The 15686-nt window shown below is 45.0% G+C and overlaps 1 protein-coding gene across 4 annotated transcripts in view; it reads right to left on the reverse strand.

Moving 5' to 3' along the window:
* Positions 1–15686, reverse strand: part of PHRF1 (PHD and ring finger domains 1) — a 44811-nt gene that overhangs the window by 13167 nt on the left and 15958 nt on the right. For 3 of the 4 annotated variants that reach the window (XM_015418883.1, XM_015418885.1, XM_015418882.1), the window contains exons 7-11: positions 14113–14285; positions 11054–11183; positions 9413–9537; positions 9015–9202; positions 7200–7319 (exon numbers count right to left, since the gene is read on the reverse strand). In XM_015418883.1, the coding sequence (XP_015274369.1) occupies positions 7200–7319; positions 9015–9202; positions 9413–9537; positions 11054–11183; positions 14113–14285 (736 nt within the window). The remainder of the gene's footprint in view (positions 1–7199; positions 7320–9014; positions 9203–9412; positions 9538–11053; positions 11184–14112; positions 14286–15686) is intronic. The other variant, XM_015418884.1, reaches the window with a different exon arrangement.

The raw sequence follows: 15686 nt of genomic DNA on the forward strand, positions 1-15686 counted from the left end.
CTCAGCCTTGAGGCTCACCTTCTCGCTGTGACAATAACATGGGGAGTGGAAAGAGTCAAGCACACGGCCCTGATCTTGTTGAAGAAAAGGCAACACCTGCTCTCCAAGTCGAGGCCACATTGGATAGCGCGATCAGCAGCCACTTCAGCAAGTGAGGCCTGTTAATGCCACAGAAAGCTGCTGGAGATGATTGACCCCCGCCTGTGACTGAAAATATATACATACCCCTCTACGAACTCTCATAGACTCCATGACAAGGCTACTATTGTAATATAAAGACAAGCCTAATAGATACTCTGCCTTTTTTTTTTTCTTAATACAGGAAACAGCCTTCCCAATAAATTTTCCTTCGGATCAACTGAGTGGTACAAGTGTTGGTCAAGCAAGGCCTGAGCCAAGTACCAGCAAACAAATTGACTATAATGCATACTCTGAAACATGACCAAGCAACATAGTTCTAGCGCACTGCGATTTGCGCACTCAAAGTTCAGAACCTCAGCTCAGTGGTACCAGCTTCAACAAACATACATGATCAACGTTACATTGCCCTACTCTCGCTGCTAAACGAACTTGCACTAAAGCACTTTAAAAGGATCTGTGTCCCAACTTGGCATTCCTCTAATGTTTTTGCCTTACCTGTCGCAACTCACCTTCAGAGGCTGATATTTGGCTGCATTCCCGCCCTTTTGGTAGATTTCCCCCTAACTGTCAATGGGATTTTGGCCTCTTTGGCTCTAGAGGAAACCTCTCAGCATATTCCGCTGACACGTCGGCTCCTAATAAGAAGGAAGCAGAAAGCTCCCTAAACCTTAAAAGCATTTGGGTTTATTTCACAAGCATAGAAGCTTCATTTTTGGTTATCCCTGGGGGAGATGGGCAGGAATCCAGCCAAATGACCCTGTTCTAGGCAGGGAATCTGTATTTCCCCTCTAACCACAACTAATTTCCAAACACATAAGTGACTAATACAACTGAGATCACAACATTTCTGAATCCGCTACCTTGGGTCATCTGGTTGAGGGTGATTAAGCAGGGCCACCCCCAACCCCCATCCAACTCCAACCCACACGACAAACTGAAAGTTGGATTTTCCATGGTTATGTGTCCAGTTGCTTCCATAGCTCCTCCCTTCTCAGGCCAGTGTTCCCCCCCCCCCCCCCCCCCCCGCGGGCGAGCCGAGAACAGCGACGGCAGCCATAACTTTTTAAACCCTTTCTCAATCTGTCCAGGATTCTCCATTTTCAGTTCCAACTGCAACAGAATCTACCGGTACCAGCATTCTCTCTTGCCCCTGTTAAAGACACACTACCTCAGAACAATGCACTTATTGATCGAGGCCTAATTTAAACATGAGGACAGGGAGGTTCCATGCACACAGCCTCACAGGGATGGGCACAAACAGTTTATGAGCCAAAATTCGGTATGAATTCGGCCCAGTTCGGGGAAGGCAGCTTCCCCGAACATATCCTGTGCTTTTGTCCATTTCAGTTAGGCTGTTTGGGCCATTTAAACCCAACAGCTGAGCGGCCCAGGTCTGCTCCTCACCTGTCAGGTTTAAGTGGCCGGCAGCCATTCCAGTACTCCTCCTTGGAAGCTTGGAAACAGGGGGGGGGGGATGAAATGAAGCACTGAAATGGCTGCCACCCATTTAAACCTAGCAGTGGGGCTGGTCGACCCGTCAGCTGTTAGGTTTAAATGGCTGGCAACCATGAAACCTGTCGTTTCACAATCCCCGCTTCGAAGCGGGGGGGGGGGGGCAAAACAGACGGGTTAAATGGCTGCCAGCCACTTAACCTTTCCCGGACGATCCCCCCCCAGCGCAGATTGCCACAGCTGGAAGAAGAAGAGAAGAGATTGGATTTATACCCCACCCTTCACTACCCAAGGGTGTCTCAGAGCCGCTTACAAACCCCTTTCCCTTCCTCTCCCCACAACAGACACCCTGTGAGGTAGGTGGGGCTGAGAGAGCTCTTGACAGAAACGGCTCTTTTTCAAGAACAGTTCTTATCAGAACTACGGCTTGCCCAAGGTCACCCAGCCAGGTGCAAGTGGAGGAGTGGGGAATCAAACCCTGTTCTCCCAGATTAGAGTCCACGTGCTTAACCACTACACCAAACTGGCTGGTTTGATTTGGGCATTTTTTGGCTCAGTTCGGGTTGGAAACTGCCCTGGACCTGAATGTTAAGGTTCTTGCCCATCCCCTACAGTATTGCATATCATTTGAGTTGTGGGCAGTTTCGACATTTGCCCACTGGCATTGCATACTTCCAGACTACAGATCTGGAGTTTGTGGGCAGGTACAAATGCTGCGTGTGCTGGTGCCGACATCAAATTTAAATTTGATGCTCAGCGTGAGGACACGCACTGTTTCCATTTTACATAATACATATATTGAAACATGCTTCAACGGTTTAAAGCAGATCTGAATAACCAGGAGAGAACTTGGGATAACCACATGGCAAGTTGGTTGTTACACAGGAAGAGGCTTTCCCTTTTGCTGCTATGACTGAAACAGCAGAAATGCCTGCAGTGAAGTATGAAGTTTCTCACACTAGAATAAATATCAACAACTGCAGCAGCATTTCCTTCACCAGTGGGGTACATGCCAACTGAAGGGCAGGGGGAGGGGAGATAACAGTTTGCCAATTCATTCTCTATTCTTCTCATAAGAAGAACATAAGAGAAGCTGTGTTGGATCAGGTCAATGCTTTACTTTAGATCCTTTAGTCAGGGCTATTTTTGGGCAGGAACGCACAGGAACTGAGTTCCGGCTGGCTCCCGAGTTGGCCACGCCCAGCAGGAGCTCATTAGCATAACAGGCCACACCCAACACCAGAAACTCATTAGGATTGGCTACAGTAGGGGTGTGTGGCCTAACATGCAAAGGGGTTCCTGCTACAAAAAAAGCCCTGGGTTTTGACAACAAACAAGGTAAACAGAATAAGGAGCAAAAGGTGGGTGTGGCTGGATGACCACACTTCTGGTAACACGGAGGTGTGGCCTAATAAGCTAATGAGCTGTGATATCAGGGGGTGTGGCCTAATATGCTGATGAGTTTCTGCTTTGGGTGTGGCCTATTATGCTAATGAGTTCCTGCTGGGCTTTTTCTACAACCCCCCCCCGCCGCCTTTAGTAATAGTAATGGTAATGATTTACTGATGTAGCTGTAGGCCATAACATCTCAACAAAATCTCCACAACATACAATAAATTCAGAACAAGATTAAAAACTACCCATCATGGCAAAGTAAATTTTACAAATTTACAACTTACATATATAAGGTTAATAAGACATATATGCAAAATCCTAAAATATAAAATCGATAATTTAGCTAAGATTCTAATAGATGTACTCAAGGTTAATTTCTTCCTTATGTCTATTGCGAGAAAAATAAAAATAGCTACCTTATGAGTAACCTTTGGGATAACATCGGCTAGTAAAAAATGTAAACATTCCTCCACTGAGCTGGATAAATTAATAAGAAGCGGGTACAACAATTTCTTGTGAATGGACTTGTAGTGAGGACAATATAGCATAGACTGCATAATGTCGTCCACCTGGTTTAGGTTGCAGAAGCAGAGGCGCTGATCCACAGGGGATTTATGGAATCTGCCCTGGAGATATGCCATCGGCAGGGTTTGGAAATGAGCCTGAGTAAAGGGCCGTGCATCGAAGAGGATAATGACTGGCTTGAAAATATAGAGGGGGGAAAACTGTTGCTACAAAATTTCACATCCCTCCCTATAGATCAATCGGCCATAATTTCCAGATTGGGAGGGGTTTACAAAAACTTAATTGGCATTAACCAAGCATCTTTAAAAGGAGAGGCATTGGAGGATAAGATGATAATGGGTGATGATAAGAACGGGGAGACTAAACAGTGAAATGATGTTAATGAAGCGGGAGTTCTCATGCCTAAAGTTAGTTGTTATCCACTGGAACCATGTGTTAAAATACACAAGGATCAGGTCAATGGCCCATCCAGTCCAACACTTGGTGTCACACAGTGGCCAAACCTAAATCCAGCCGCCATCAGGAGGTTCACCAGTGGGGCCAGAACTCCAGTAGCCACCACCACTTCCCGCAAAAATGAATCCATGTTAATTACTCTTTGGGTGAAGAAATATTTCCTTTCACCTGTTTTAAATCTACTACTCCATTAGTTTTATCGAGTGCCCACGAGTTCTTGTTTTGTGAGAAAGGGAGGAAAGTACTTCTTTCTCTACCTTCTCTATCCCATGCATAATTTTGTAAACCTCGATCATGCCACCCCTCAGTCGTCGTTTCTCCAAGCTAAAGAGCCCTAACCTCTTTAACCTTTCTTATAGGGAAAGTGTTCCATCCCCTTAACCATTTTAGTGGCCCTTTTCTGCACTTTTCCCAATGCGTCTTTTTAAGGTGCGGTGACCAGAACTGTACACAGTAATCTCCAGCTCAAAGTAGCAGTCTGTGCATGGCTGCCTTCTCAGCCTCCTCCCTCAAATCAGAGAGCACCATGACGACAATTTTACCTCAGCAATATAATCAGGGCTATTTTGGGGCAGGAACGCACAGGAACGGAGTTCCGGCTGGCTCCCAAGTTGGCCACGCCCACCAGGGACTCATTAGCATAATAGGCCACACCCAACAGCAGAAACTCATTAGGATTGGCTACAATTAGGGATGTGTGGCCTAACATGCAAAAAGCCCTGGGTTTTGACAAGGTAAAGAGAATAAGAAGCAATAGGTGGATGTTGCTGGATGACCACACTTCTGGTAACACGGGGATGTGGCCTAATATGCAAATGAGCTGTGCTGTCAGGGTGTGGCCTAATATGCTAACGAGTTCCTGCTGTTGGGTATGGCCTATTATGCTAATGAGTTCCTGCTGGGCTTTTTCTACAAAAAAAGCCCTGCATATAACCATACTGCATGCTTACATTTAATGCGCGTGAAATCTGTTTTGACATATTTGCTAGAACGAAAGGTAAGCATTGTGACTGAGTGCCGCTAGAAAAACTACCTAAAGAGTTCAAAGTATGCAAAGAGGAACTCCCACTTTGTTATTCCTAGATGCCATTTGAAGCGATCCGAGTGTCTGGAGTTTCATTTGTACCAAATATAATTAATGGGCTCCTTAGCTAGAGGTTCTGTAACGATTTAATTTTTTTTTCTCTTTAATTTGCTTTTCTTGGCAGTATTAGTGAGGGAGATGAGATTGCGGGGAAAATAAAAACTACTATGTTTAGGCTTGAAAGCTGTGTCAAAATGTGAAAGAAAATTCAAAGGGACTAGAATGCTAACATGGAAGAAATATATACTTCAACTAGAAATGTTACTCAGATATATCTGTTCCTTTTCACCTTTATTTTTTTCTCTTTTATAGAAAATAGATAAATATTAGTATATTATAGATAAAATGAAATATAGCAGATAGGATATAGCTAAATTAGTTATTGGGAATAGAATTTTGGTTTAAAGGTATATGTAATGAAATATAACCAAGATAAGGGGGGAAATGGTAATCTGCGTAAAAAAATGATGTTGTGAGCGAGATCTTTGGCTAGATATGTTAAAATGCACTGCTCTTTCTTTTTTTTTCTTTCTGTAATATCTAAAAAACTAATAAATTTTGCCCACACGTGGGCAATTTTAAAAAAACAAAACAAATTTCACCTTTCTACATACTGCACAACTAATTCAATTACAGTTATTCTTTATAATTATATCAATTTTATACCATATAAATGATATAATTATAATGATATAATAATAATTCTGTATAATTAATCATAAAGAAAAAAAACAACCAATGAGGCTCAAGCATCTGTAACTGTGGGAGTGAGAGTTCACCTTAGTAAGGTTAAACTATTGTTTATCAGTAAGGCACAGAGCGAGTAGAGATGTGAAATTTCTGGAAATTCTGAAGCTCGGAAAAAAACCTGTTTTTTTTCCGGGGGGAAACGGAAATTTTCGGAAAAATTTAAAAAATGCCACATTAGCACTTCTTTTTTCTTTTCCGGATTGAAAGTCATTCTGTTACTTTAGGAACATAAGATATGACAGTGGACATTTTTACTTGGCATGAAATTATCACAACTGGCATATTAAACATATAGTGTATCCAAACAATTATTACAAACAGAATAACTGTCAGCTAGCTGCCATGTTTTGCTTGTTCCCTTCTCTGACCCTGGCGCTACGGCGCATGCCTCCTTGCTTGCTGCTCTGCCACTTGCTGTAAACAGCGATAGGGAGACCGCGAGAACCAGTGCTGCCAGACTGAGTTATCTGTCTGACCTTGTGACAGGGGGAGGGCTTGCGTTCCACCGTTGCTGTGAATTTTTTGGCTCTAATGGGGCACTGAGACTCTCCCGCTTATTATAGGGGGGAAACGGAAATTTTCGGAAAAATTGAAAAAAATGCTACATTAGCATTTCTTTTGTTTTCTAGATTGAAAGTCATTCTGTTACTTTAGGAACATAAAATATGACTATGGACATTTTTATTTGGCATGAAATTATCACAACTAGCATATTAAAAATATAGTGTATCCAAACGATGATAACCTGACAATTACCCACCCACATGCAAAAACAAAACTGAAACCTTTTTCTTTTCTTGTGACAATAGCACCTCCTAAAGGAAGAAATGCATCTTGTTCTTGCATTGGAGAGTTCAGTTTGTAACCTAGGACTTGCTTGTCCTCAGTGCACAGAAATGAGATCAATCTGATACCATACATAGTTTTTAGAAATGATTTGGAAAATATTTGAACACCTTGTCTTAAAATATTTCATTCATCATGTTAAAACAAAATGTTCCATAATCATTTTTTTCGTCTTTTCTGTTCTATTTTCAATTTTTCCAATTTTTCGGAAAAAAACAAAAAAGGCTTCAGGAAAAAAACAGGTAAAAAAAGTTCCCCCCCCCGAATTTTTCCGGGTTTTTTCCAGAGCGAGAAGTGCTATTTTTCTGAATTAAATCGCCGCTGCCACTAGTTTCAAAGACAGGACTGAGGTGAAAGACAGTTAGTTGTCCAAGCCCGTCCACTGCTAAATCAGGATCTGAACCACCTCTTTAACTGGAAATCCAACTTTTTAACCTACGGCACAAAACAGAAGGTCGGCTCTTTCAACATGCTGTGCGAAGAAACAGACCTCAGAACAAGCTACATCCTGCTGTTTTACACAAAAAAGGAATCACCTGGTTGGCCTTACCCAGGAAGCCCCACAGCAACGGGCCTAGCAACAGGGCGATGCGATCGAAGCGCTGACTGAGAGAGGACTCTCCTTTTGATGCTCACAGGCGAGGCAGCGTTTACAGGGAGGTCTTCATTACTAATAGGGAGAGAAGTTTGGAAGATCACTGCCAGCTTCAGTTTCATCCCAGCTTTGTGTATAACTGGGGGTCATTTCCTGCAGGAGCGCACGGGAGCGGAGCTCCCGCAGTAAAGACCCCAGGGGGCGGGCACATGCAACAAGCCCCGCCTCCTGCGCCCAGCAGCCCTCAGTCAGAGCAAGAAGCAGCCAGGTAAGTTGCAGAGACACACCCCCCCCCAGCCCAAAAAAGTCCAGTGGCACCTTTAAGACCAAGTTTTATTCAGGTACAAGCTCTCCCTCCTCTGCGAGGACAGTTCTGCCCCCCCCCCCATAGCTAGCAATCCAGAACAGTCCAGTGGAGCCTGAGCGGTGGGTGTTGCCTTCTGACACACTTCCGGTGATGTCAGGGGGTGTGGCATATGCAAATAAGTTATGCTAATGAGTTATGCTAATGAGCCCCTGCACCTCTTTTTCTACAAAATGACCCGTTTATAACTGGGATGGACTGTCTCCTTCCGTATGTCCCTGTGCACAAACTCCGGTCTTCATGCTGCCACCTGCTGGCTGTCCCACCCTTTAGGATGGCCTGCCCAGCATCAACCAAAGTCTGGGCCTTTCCCATCATGGCTCCCACTCTGTGGAAAGGGCTTCCTGATGAGCTGAAGGTGTCTCCCTAGTTGGAGATCTTCAGAAGGGGTTGCAAGACTTGCCTGTTTGCCAGGGTTTTTGATGGCATATAAACAGCAGGCATGGGGGCGGGGGGACTGTGGGTTCTTAAAAATCCTACTTGATTTTTAGTTTGTAATGTTTATTTAGTGCAAGCTGTCTTGAACGAAGAGAAAAGATGAAGTATAAATACTTGATATGGATATTCAAATTTTAAAAACCTAAGAAATAGTCTTAACCCACCCCCAATATTAGGACTCAGAGTGCATAAATTAGAAACATGTAACCCAAGTAGGGTTGCCAAACCCCCTGGTTTGGCAGGGGACCCCCGCTTTTGTGGGGGCTGTACCTGCCGCCGGCCAGCTGGCCAACAGGGGAAGCCCCATCCCCAAGCCCCAACACCCACAGTCACCCCCTCTTCCTGCACTTAAAGGCGCCCCTTTAAGTGCAGGGACCTGGCGTTTCCCATGCGCCCGATCTCCAAGCCGAGATTGGGCGCGCGAAGCCTTCCAGCTCGCTGCACTTAAAGGGGCCCCTTTAAGTGCAGGGAGCTGGCATTTCCCGCCTGTGGAGTGCAAAACCTTTCAGCTCGCTACACTTAAAGGGGCCTATTTAAGTGCAGGGAGCTGGCATTTCCCACACGTCCAATCTCCAAGCCGAGATTGGGCGCGCGAAGCCTTCCAGCTCGCTGCACTTAAAGGGGGCCCCTTTAAATGCGGGGAGCTGGCGTTTCCCACGTGGGGAGTGCGAAACCTTCCAGCTCCCTGCATTTAAAGGGGCCCCTTTAAGTGCAGTGAGCTGGCGTTTCCCATGCGCCCATCAGGCATGTGGGGATGTCCCCAACGTGACATCATCGGGGATGCCCCGCCCCCTCCGGGAATGCCCCCCAAAGTCCCCCGCTGGGGGCTAAAGTGGGCTTGGCAACCCTAAACCCAAGACACTAGGAAACTATGCCAACATTTCTTAAAATGCTTCATTACTGATGCTCCCACCATCTATTTCAAAGAGTAAATATAATCATTTTCTTTCCACTTGTCCTTTTCCTACCTGCTATACGGGTCCAGCTCAAAAGGGTCTCCAAAAACCGAGAGAGAAGCTGCTCCAATATCTGCTCGCAGAAGGCCAAGCGAGGGTTCCACTGGTTTGTACACAGAAGGGATGGACATGCCACGTACGGGCTTGCCAAGACGGAGAGTTTTGGCAATTCGGGAACGAGCAGTCACATCGGTTTTAATCTGAGTAGAGAAAGTACAAGTTAATCACAAATCAGGAGCAGAATTTCAAATCAAGCCCTCTGAAGCCAGAAAACAGCACATTAAACATACAAATATAATAGGAAGGCATCTCCATCCCTCATCAAACGCTGTCACACAAAAGTACCATGTGACAAGGAAGCATTAACTACAGATATTAGTGCAATCAGCAAAAATAATCTGGGAATATACTTTTATGTCCCCGCGCTTTCTCTTCTTTCCTCGACGCCGGCGTCTCTTAATCCACGTCCCTGCGCTCTTTTTGCCAGCAGGTGATTTAGTAGGGGTCTTTTTGCCTGCCCCTCTCTTTCTTCTCCCTGAGGATGACACAACAAAGAGTTCTTGGACCTGAAGGCCAACAAGACATGGATCTCTGAACCCCACCCATACTTTAACTCATACACAAATAAATCCATAATGGGAAATAAATGCACTGTTTCAGACCGCCCCACCTAATGATCACTCAAAGAGATATTAAGGCAAAGGTAAAGGTTCCCTTGCTCGAAAGCCAGTCGAATCCGACTCTAGGGTTGCGGTGCTCATCTCCGTTTCAAAGCCGAAGAGCCAGCGCTGTCCGACGACGTTTCCGTGGTCATGTGGCCGGCATGACTAAACACCAAGGCGCACGGAACGCTGTGACCTTCCCACCGAAGCGGTACCTATTTATCTACTTGCAATTTCTTGCTTTCGAACTGCTAGGTTGGCAGGACCTGGAACCAGAGACGGGAGCTCACTCCGTCATGTGGCACACCCGGGTATCGAACTGCTGAACTACTGACCTTCCACAGCCTGCAGTTCAGCGTCTTAACCACTTGAGCCACCGCAGCTCCTTCAAAGAGATATTACTGCAAAAGAATTCGCCTTTTGCTGTAACTTTTACTTCCTGAAGGCCCACAAGTGTTGGGTGGATTCAGGTGGCAATTCAATGCTATAAAATAATTTAAATGCTTTGAACGCAGTACTGACATGTGGCTTGAGGACATCAAAACATGGCTCAAGCTAGATGTCATACATTTTCCAGGGTAGAGGAAATCTGACCTGGATAGCACAGGATAGTCCGGTCTCATCAGATCTCAGAAGCTAAACAGGGTTGACACTGATCAGTATTTGCATAGGAGACCATCAAGGAATACCAGGGTTGCTACGCTGAGGCAGACAACAGCAAACTACCTCTGAATGTCTCTTGCCTTGGAAACGCTACAGGGTCACCCTAAGTCAGTTGCAACTTGAGAGCAAAAAAACAAAAACAGGAACTCCTCACTATGTGCCTGTGACATGTCCAAACGCTCAAAGGTAAAAGGTAAAGGTTCCCTTGCTCGAAAGCCAGTCGAATCCGACTCTAGGGTTGCGGTGCTCATCTCCGTTTCCAAGCCGGAGAGCCAGCGCTGTCCGAAGACGTTTCCGTGGTCATGTGGCCGGCATGGCTAAACACCAAGGCGCACGGAACGCTGTGACCTTCCCACCGAAGTGGTACCTATTTATCTACTTGCAATGTCTTGCTTTCAAACTGCTAGGTTGGCAGGAGCTGGAACTAGAGATGGGAGCTCACTTCGTCATGCGGCACACTCGGGTCTCGAACTGCTGAACTACCGACCTTCCACAGCCTGCAGTTCAGCATCTTAACCACTTGAGCCACCGCAGCTCCAAGGGCTTGCCAAAAGAGAAGAAGGCATTAAAACAGCATAACTATTGTCTAAATCCACCCTTTAATTGATTTGACGGTAGCTCTCATGCGAATGTTAATTTAAAGCTTATGCACACATGGCAAATGTTCTGTTTTTTCAGGACAGTCTTATTTCTTGCCAAAATGTTATCATTCTGAGGTCCTCTTACCTCTTTTTCGTTTCTTCTTGGTGGTGGCCCGAGGAGTCAATGGTCTCTGGTATACGGCTGTGCTCAATCCTGCTGCAACGGCCTCAATAGCGTCATCAAAAAAGGAAGACATAAGGTACCTCGGCACACGCTGAAAGCAAGATTGATATTCAGAGTTATTTGTTTAAGTCACCCATAAGAAAGTGGGCCACAAGCTGCTTTGAAGCCTCATAATCAGAGGCCGCTCCAACTCCCCCCTTCACTGCCAGCAGGGCACCTCTGCCATTCAAAACCCCTCCCACTCACCACCTAGGAAGGCACCTCCCTGTACTATGGGTTTTGTGGAAATTCCATCACATCAGGAATACCGGTCTCATACTTCAGTATTTATTTATCAAAAAAATAATCTGCCTTCTGGTCTATAGGGCCTACTCCAATTTCACAAGAAAAAATAAGTTGCCAGCAGAAGTGGTTGTGAAATTTACAAAACAACATCTCAGGGAGCAGATTTTAAAGGTTACATCAGCGTCACCACTGAAAATTGGAGATCAACTGATCAGAATCCTGAAAGATGTTCCATTTGAAATCAGAATGAAAAGAAAGGAATATAAGGGTTTGACCATCTTCTTACAAAAACACCAAACGAGTTATAAATGGCTGGTGCCCGAAGGACTGGTTTTCAAATTTAAAGACAAAAGAGAAAAAATAGACTCTATCTTCAAGGCTCAAGAATTTTTGAAAAGGCACGCCAGTAAAGAAGAAGGAGCAGAATTGGCCAAGTGGATGTCAACATTAAGCGTGGAAGACAGCAGCTCGGAGGGAGAGGTGAAGGACGAGGAAGGCGGAGCAGCGACGGGACTGAAATATAACCTGAGAGGCAAGAAAGGAAAGGACCCCAAAGTTTAAAAGCTTTCTTTTTTCTTTTTTTTTCGGATTACATTTTGGAAGAGAAACTAATCCCAGAAGGACATTACTAATATACTAATTGCCATATTTAACAGAAATAGAAGAAAAGAAGAATGTCTGGCGATAGAAGAAACTATGGACTATTAACTTTTAATAATAAAAGAGTAATATACTAATACATTAACACCACTCAATCTTTTCTTTATCCCTCTGTATACCCTTCCCCTTTTTCTAATTTTAAGCGAAATATCTCTCCTCTTTAGGAGAGGGAATAAATCATTTTAATAAAAATATAATAATAATCTGCCTGGGGAAATTGTTATAAGATTCTTGAGAAGGCATGTGAGGGATGCAATCCTGAAAGCGGTTTCTGGAGTACCACTGAAAGTGGGGGGAAATACTATCAGAACGCTAAAGGATATTCCATTTGAAGCAAGTCAACGGAGGAAGAAGTACAAAGAGCTTGTGCTTTTCCTTCAAACTCAATTGGATATAAATGGCTATTTCCAGAAGGCGTTACTTTCAAGTTTAAGGATCAAAAAGAAAAGATTGACTCTGTTCTGAAAGCCCAAGAATTTCTGAGGGTTCAGCTGGGAAGACCAGAGGACGGGAAAAAAGAAGAGGACAGCAAGTCTAGTGGCGAGCAGGACTCGGGTTCTTCCAGAGAGGACTCTCTGACAGAGCAAGGGGCAGCCGCCCCAAAAAGTCCTTATAAGCTGCGGAAGAGACGAGGAAAAGAGAAGTAAAGGCTGAAAAACTCTGAATTGTGCCTTTGAGAACTGTGAATGGGGATGACTGGGGAGGGGTACTGTTCTTTGACAGTTAAGTTTTAAGAGTTAATGAAAAGGAAAAAGTACTTAAATGTCTGACTCAGTTTATATTGATCTAAATGAAGTGAATATTTGATGTAATGAAGCTAGTGAGGATCTCCTCTCTTGGGTTTTTAGTCAGTAGTGGGTCTTTATACTTTGTCCCATATATGTAGTCCCCCTTCCCTTTTTCTGTGATAGTTTTTGTAGTTTGAAAAAAATAATAAAAAATCCCCTCCGGGGGCTCAAAAAAAAAATCACATAAAATAGCAGGCAATCTTTGCTGTGCACACTTTTCCGTCAACGGTTCCCAAGATAAACCAAGGCCTACTTTGTCCATCAAGGAATTTTAGCTAACCTCCGCTTGCAAGACACAGTGGGTTGGCAGCGTACCATGAATCCTCAGTAGTGTAAACAGTTTCACAAAGTACCACGCAGAAAGAAAGAAGATGGGATTCTACAAACCCCAAACCCTGGCCACCTTTCCCTTCTCCCTGCGGCAGCCTCCCCCCAAACCCCCACAAAGCCAGAGCCGGGGGGTCGGAGAAGTCTCGTGGAGCCAATGCCATGAGGCACGGGTAGGTCGGGTGAGCAAGGGGAATGCAGTAAAATGGGCCCCAACTCCTCTTTCAGCTGATGGAACACGCAGAGCACAGCAGCGTTTCCATTATTTAAAAAGAGAGAGGAGCAGGGCTTTCCACTGAATGCCTCTTCTTTGCTGCAGCCCCCATACTCGATGGCATTTTGCACAGTAGATTCTGCTGACCTCCAGCACTGGGGGAAATGCCTTGTATTTGCCGTCTGTGGTAAGCACATAACAGAGCCCCGTGAGGGCTTCACACCAATCCTGAATAGTGTTCGTCCACAGGTCCCATTCATTGGAACAGGGCTTGTGAAGGATTACTTCCCAATGGATTGTATCTATCCGTTTTCTTGGTTACATGTTTGTGAGCTATAAAGATGTGTTACAGCTTAAACTCTTTCCACATAGTCAAAAAGAGGAGAGAGAAGAGATTGGGGTTTATCCCCCGCCATTCACTACCCAAAGGTGTCTCAGAGCGGCTTCCAAACTCCTTTCCCTTCCCCTCCCCACAACAGACACCCTGTGAGGTAGGTGGGGCTGAGAGAGCTCTGACAGAAACTGCTCTTTTTCAAGGACAGCTCTTATCAGAACTACGGCTTGCCCAAGGTCATCCAGCCAGGTGCAAGTGGAGGAGTGGGGAATCAAACCCGGTTCTCCGCGCACTTAACCATAACACCAAACTGGCTCTCTCTCAAAAGTTACAATCAAAACACACAAGGAAACATTCACTCACTGGGATCAACAATGGGGAATTTATTTCACTCCCCCAAATCATACAATACCTGGATTTGCTGTGCAGTCGTTATCCGGTTTCTGTTCACCGTTGCCCGCACACGCTCGCTCTGACGAGTCCTAGCTATTGCCCGTGTCCGGACACTGGGACGCAGTCTGCTAGTGGTGGGGATAACGTCAGCGACAAGGGCAGCAACTTCTTCGTCACTCACATGATCTGTTTCTTAAAACAAGATCTTTCTCAGTTGTGAACTGTGTTGCAAACCGGCACCTGAACACCTTTCTAGAGATCTGACGCCAAGTATTCTGGAAAACCTCCAGTGCAAAATTTATAAGAATTCTATTTATACAATGTTCATTTTTTAATAATTACAAACAGAAAATACAACAACAACGGTAGCAAGGCTACACATTGGCATCTATAAGAGGTTCCCAAGTATCTAAAAATATGCCCATATGCAACTGCCATCTATAGGTCATATATTTAAATATTGATAATGTCCTCAATCCACTGGATTATGGTGGGGGGCATTTATCTTTCCAGGCAGAGGTCATTTCGGGGGGGGGGGAAACGGGGGGGAACGCAGTTCCTCCGGGTGAGGTGCAGGGGGGCGAAGCACATGACGAAGCCCCACCCCCTGCTTCCGGCCACCCCGCTTCCAGCCCTCATTCAGCCAGGAGGAGGCAGGAGAAGGGGGAGGGTAAGTTGCTTCCCCCCCGCCTCTCCCCACCCCTGCCTGCCTGGGGCCAGGGAGGGCCTTGGCGGGGCTTCCTCGCACTCCCGCCGGCCTTGCAGGTCCACCGCCGGGCCCCTGATGTCAGGGGGTGTGGCATATGCTAATGAGTTATGCTAATGAGTTCCCCTAGCTCTTTTTCCAGCACTGTAATGTAAGTCATTTAGTAACAGTGAGAGCACAGAGTGTCCGTTTTCACTGACCATCATTCAGCCTCCATGAGACAGGAAAATAGTTATAAAGTACGTAAGCATCCTCCAAGATCAATGGATACTCTAATACAAAACTGATAGGAGTGATTACTTCTGCCAAAAAGACTAAACTGGACCTGTCCAAAGTATATGTTCAAGAGACGTGTCTTACGTGTTACAATGCAAGCAAATAGACACTTTATTGAAAGGCTCCGTGGTGTCCAGTAAATCCTAAACATAATTTTTTTGCTGAGGAACTCACAGCTTGAGATCCACAGAAACAACAGGTATAAAGTTTAAATACAGATTCCATCGCTTCGGGAAACCAGGGCGATCCATGGCCTTATTCCACTCATTCCTGAAGTTTTGCATCTCCTATTTATTGACATCAAATATGTAGAGGCAAAGAGAAACAATAGTGCAGTGGGAAGAAAATTTAATTCCAATATGTTAATGACCCCAATGTGTTAAGCATTGGGCTTCCTCACAGGGATCTGTGGAATATAAAAGCAGCCAATGCTCCCATTTTTTCTGGTTTCACGAGAGTATTGCTGTTTTTGTATTCCACAGACCCCACAGAGGATGCTCAATGCTAAACACACTGGGGTTATTAACATATTGGAATCAAATTTTCTTCCCACTAAACTGCTGTTTTTAATTCATCTCTTTGCTCCAATTGGTGCAGCCCTTTGTTTTCTT

The sequence above is a fragment of the Gekko japonicus genome, unplaced genomic scaffold (assembly GCF_001447785.1).
Source record: "Gekko japonicus isolate JY-2015 unplaced genomic scaffold, Gekko_japonicus_V1.1 scaffold1880, whole genome shotgun sequence".
Classification (NCBI taxonomy): Eukaryota; Metazoa; Chordata; class Lepidosauria; order Squamata; family Gekkonidae; genus Gekko; species Gekko japonicus.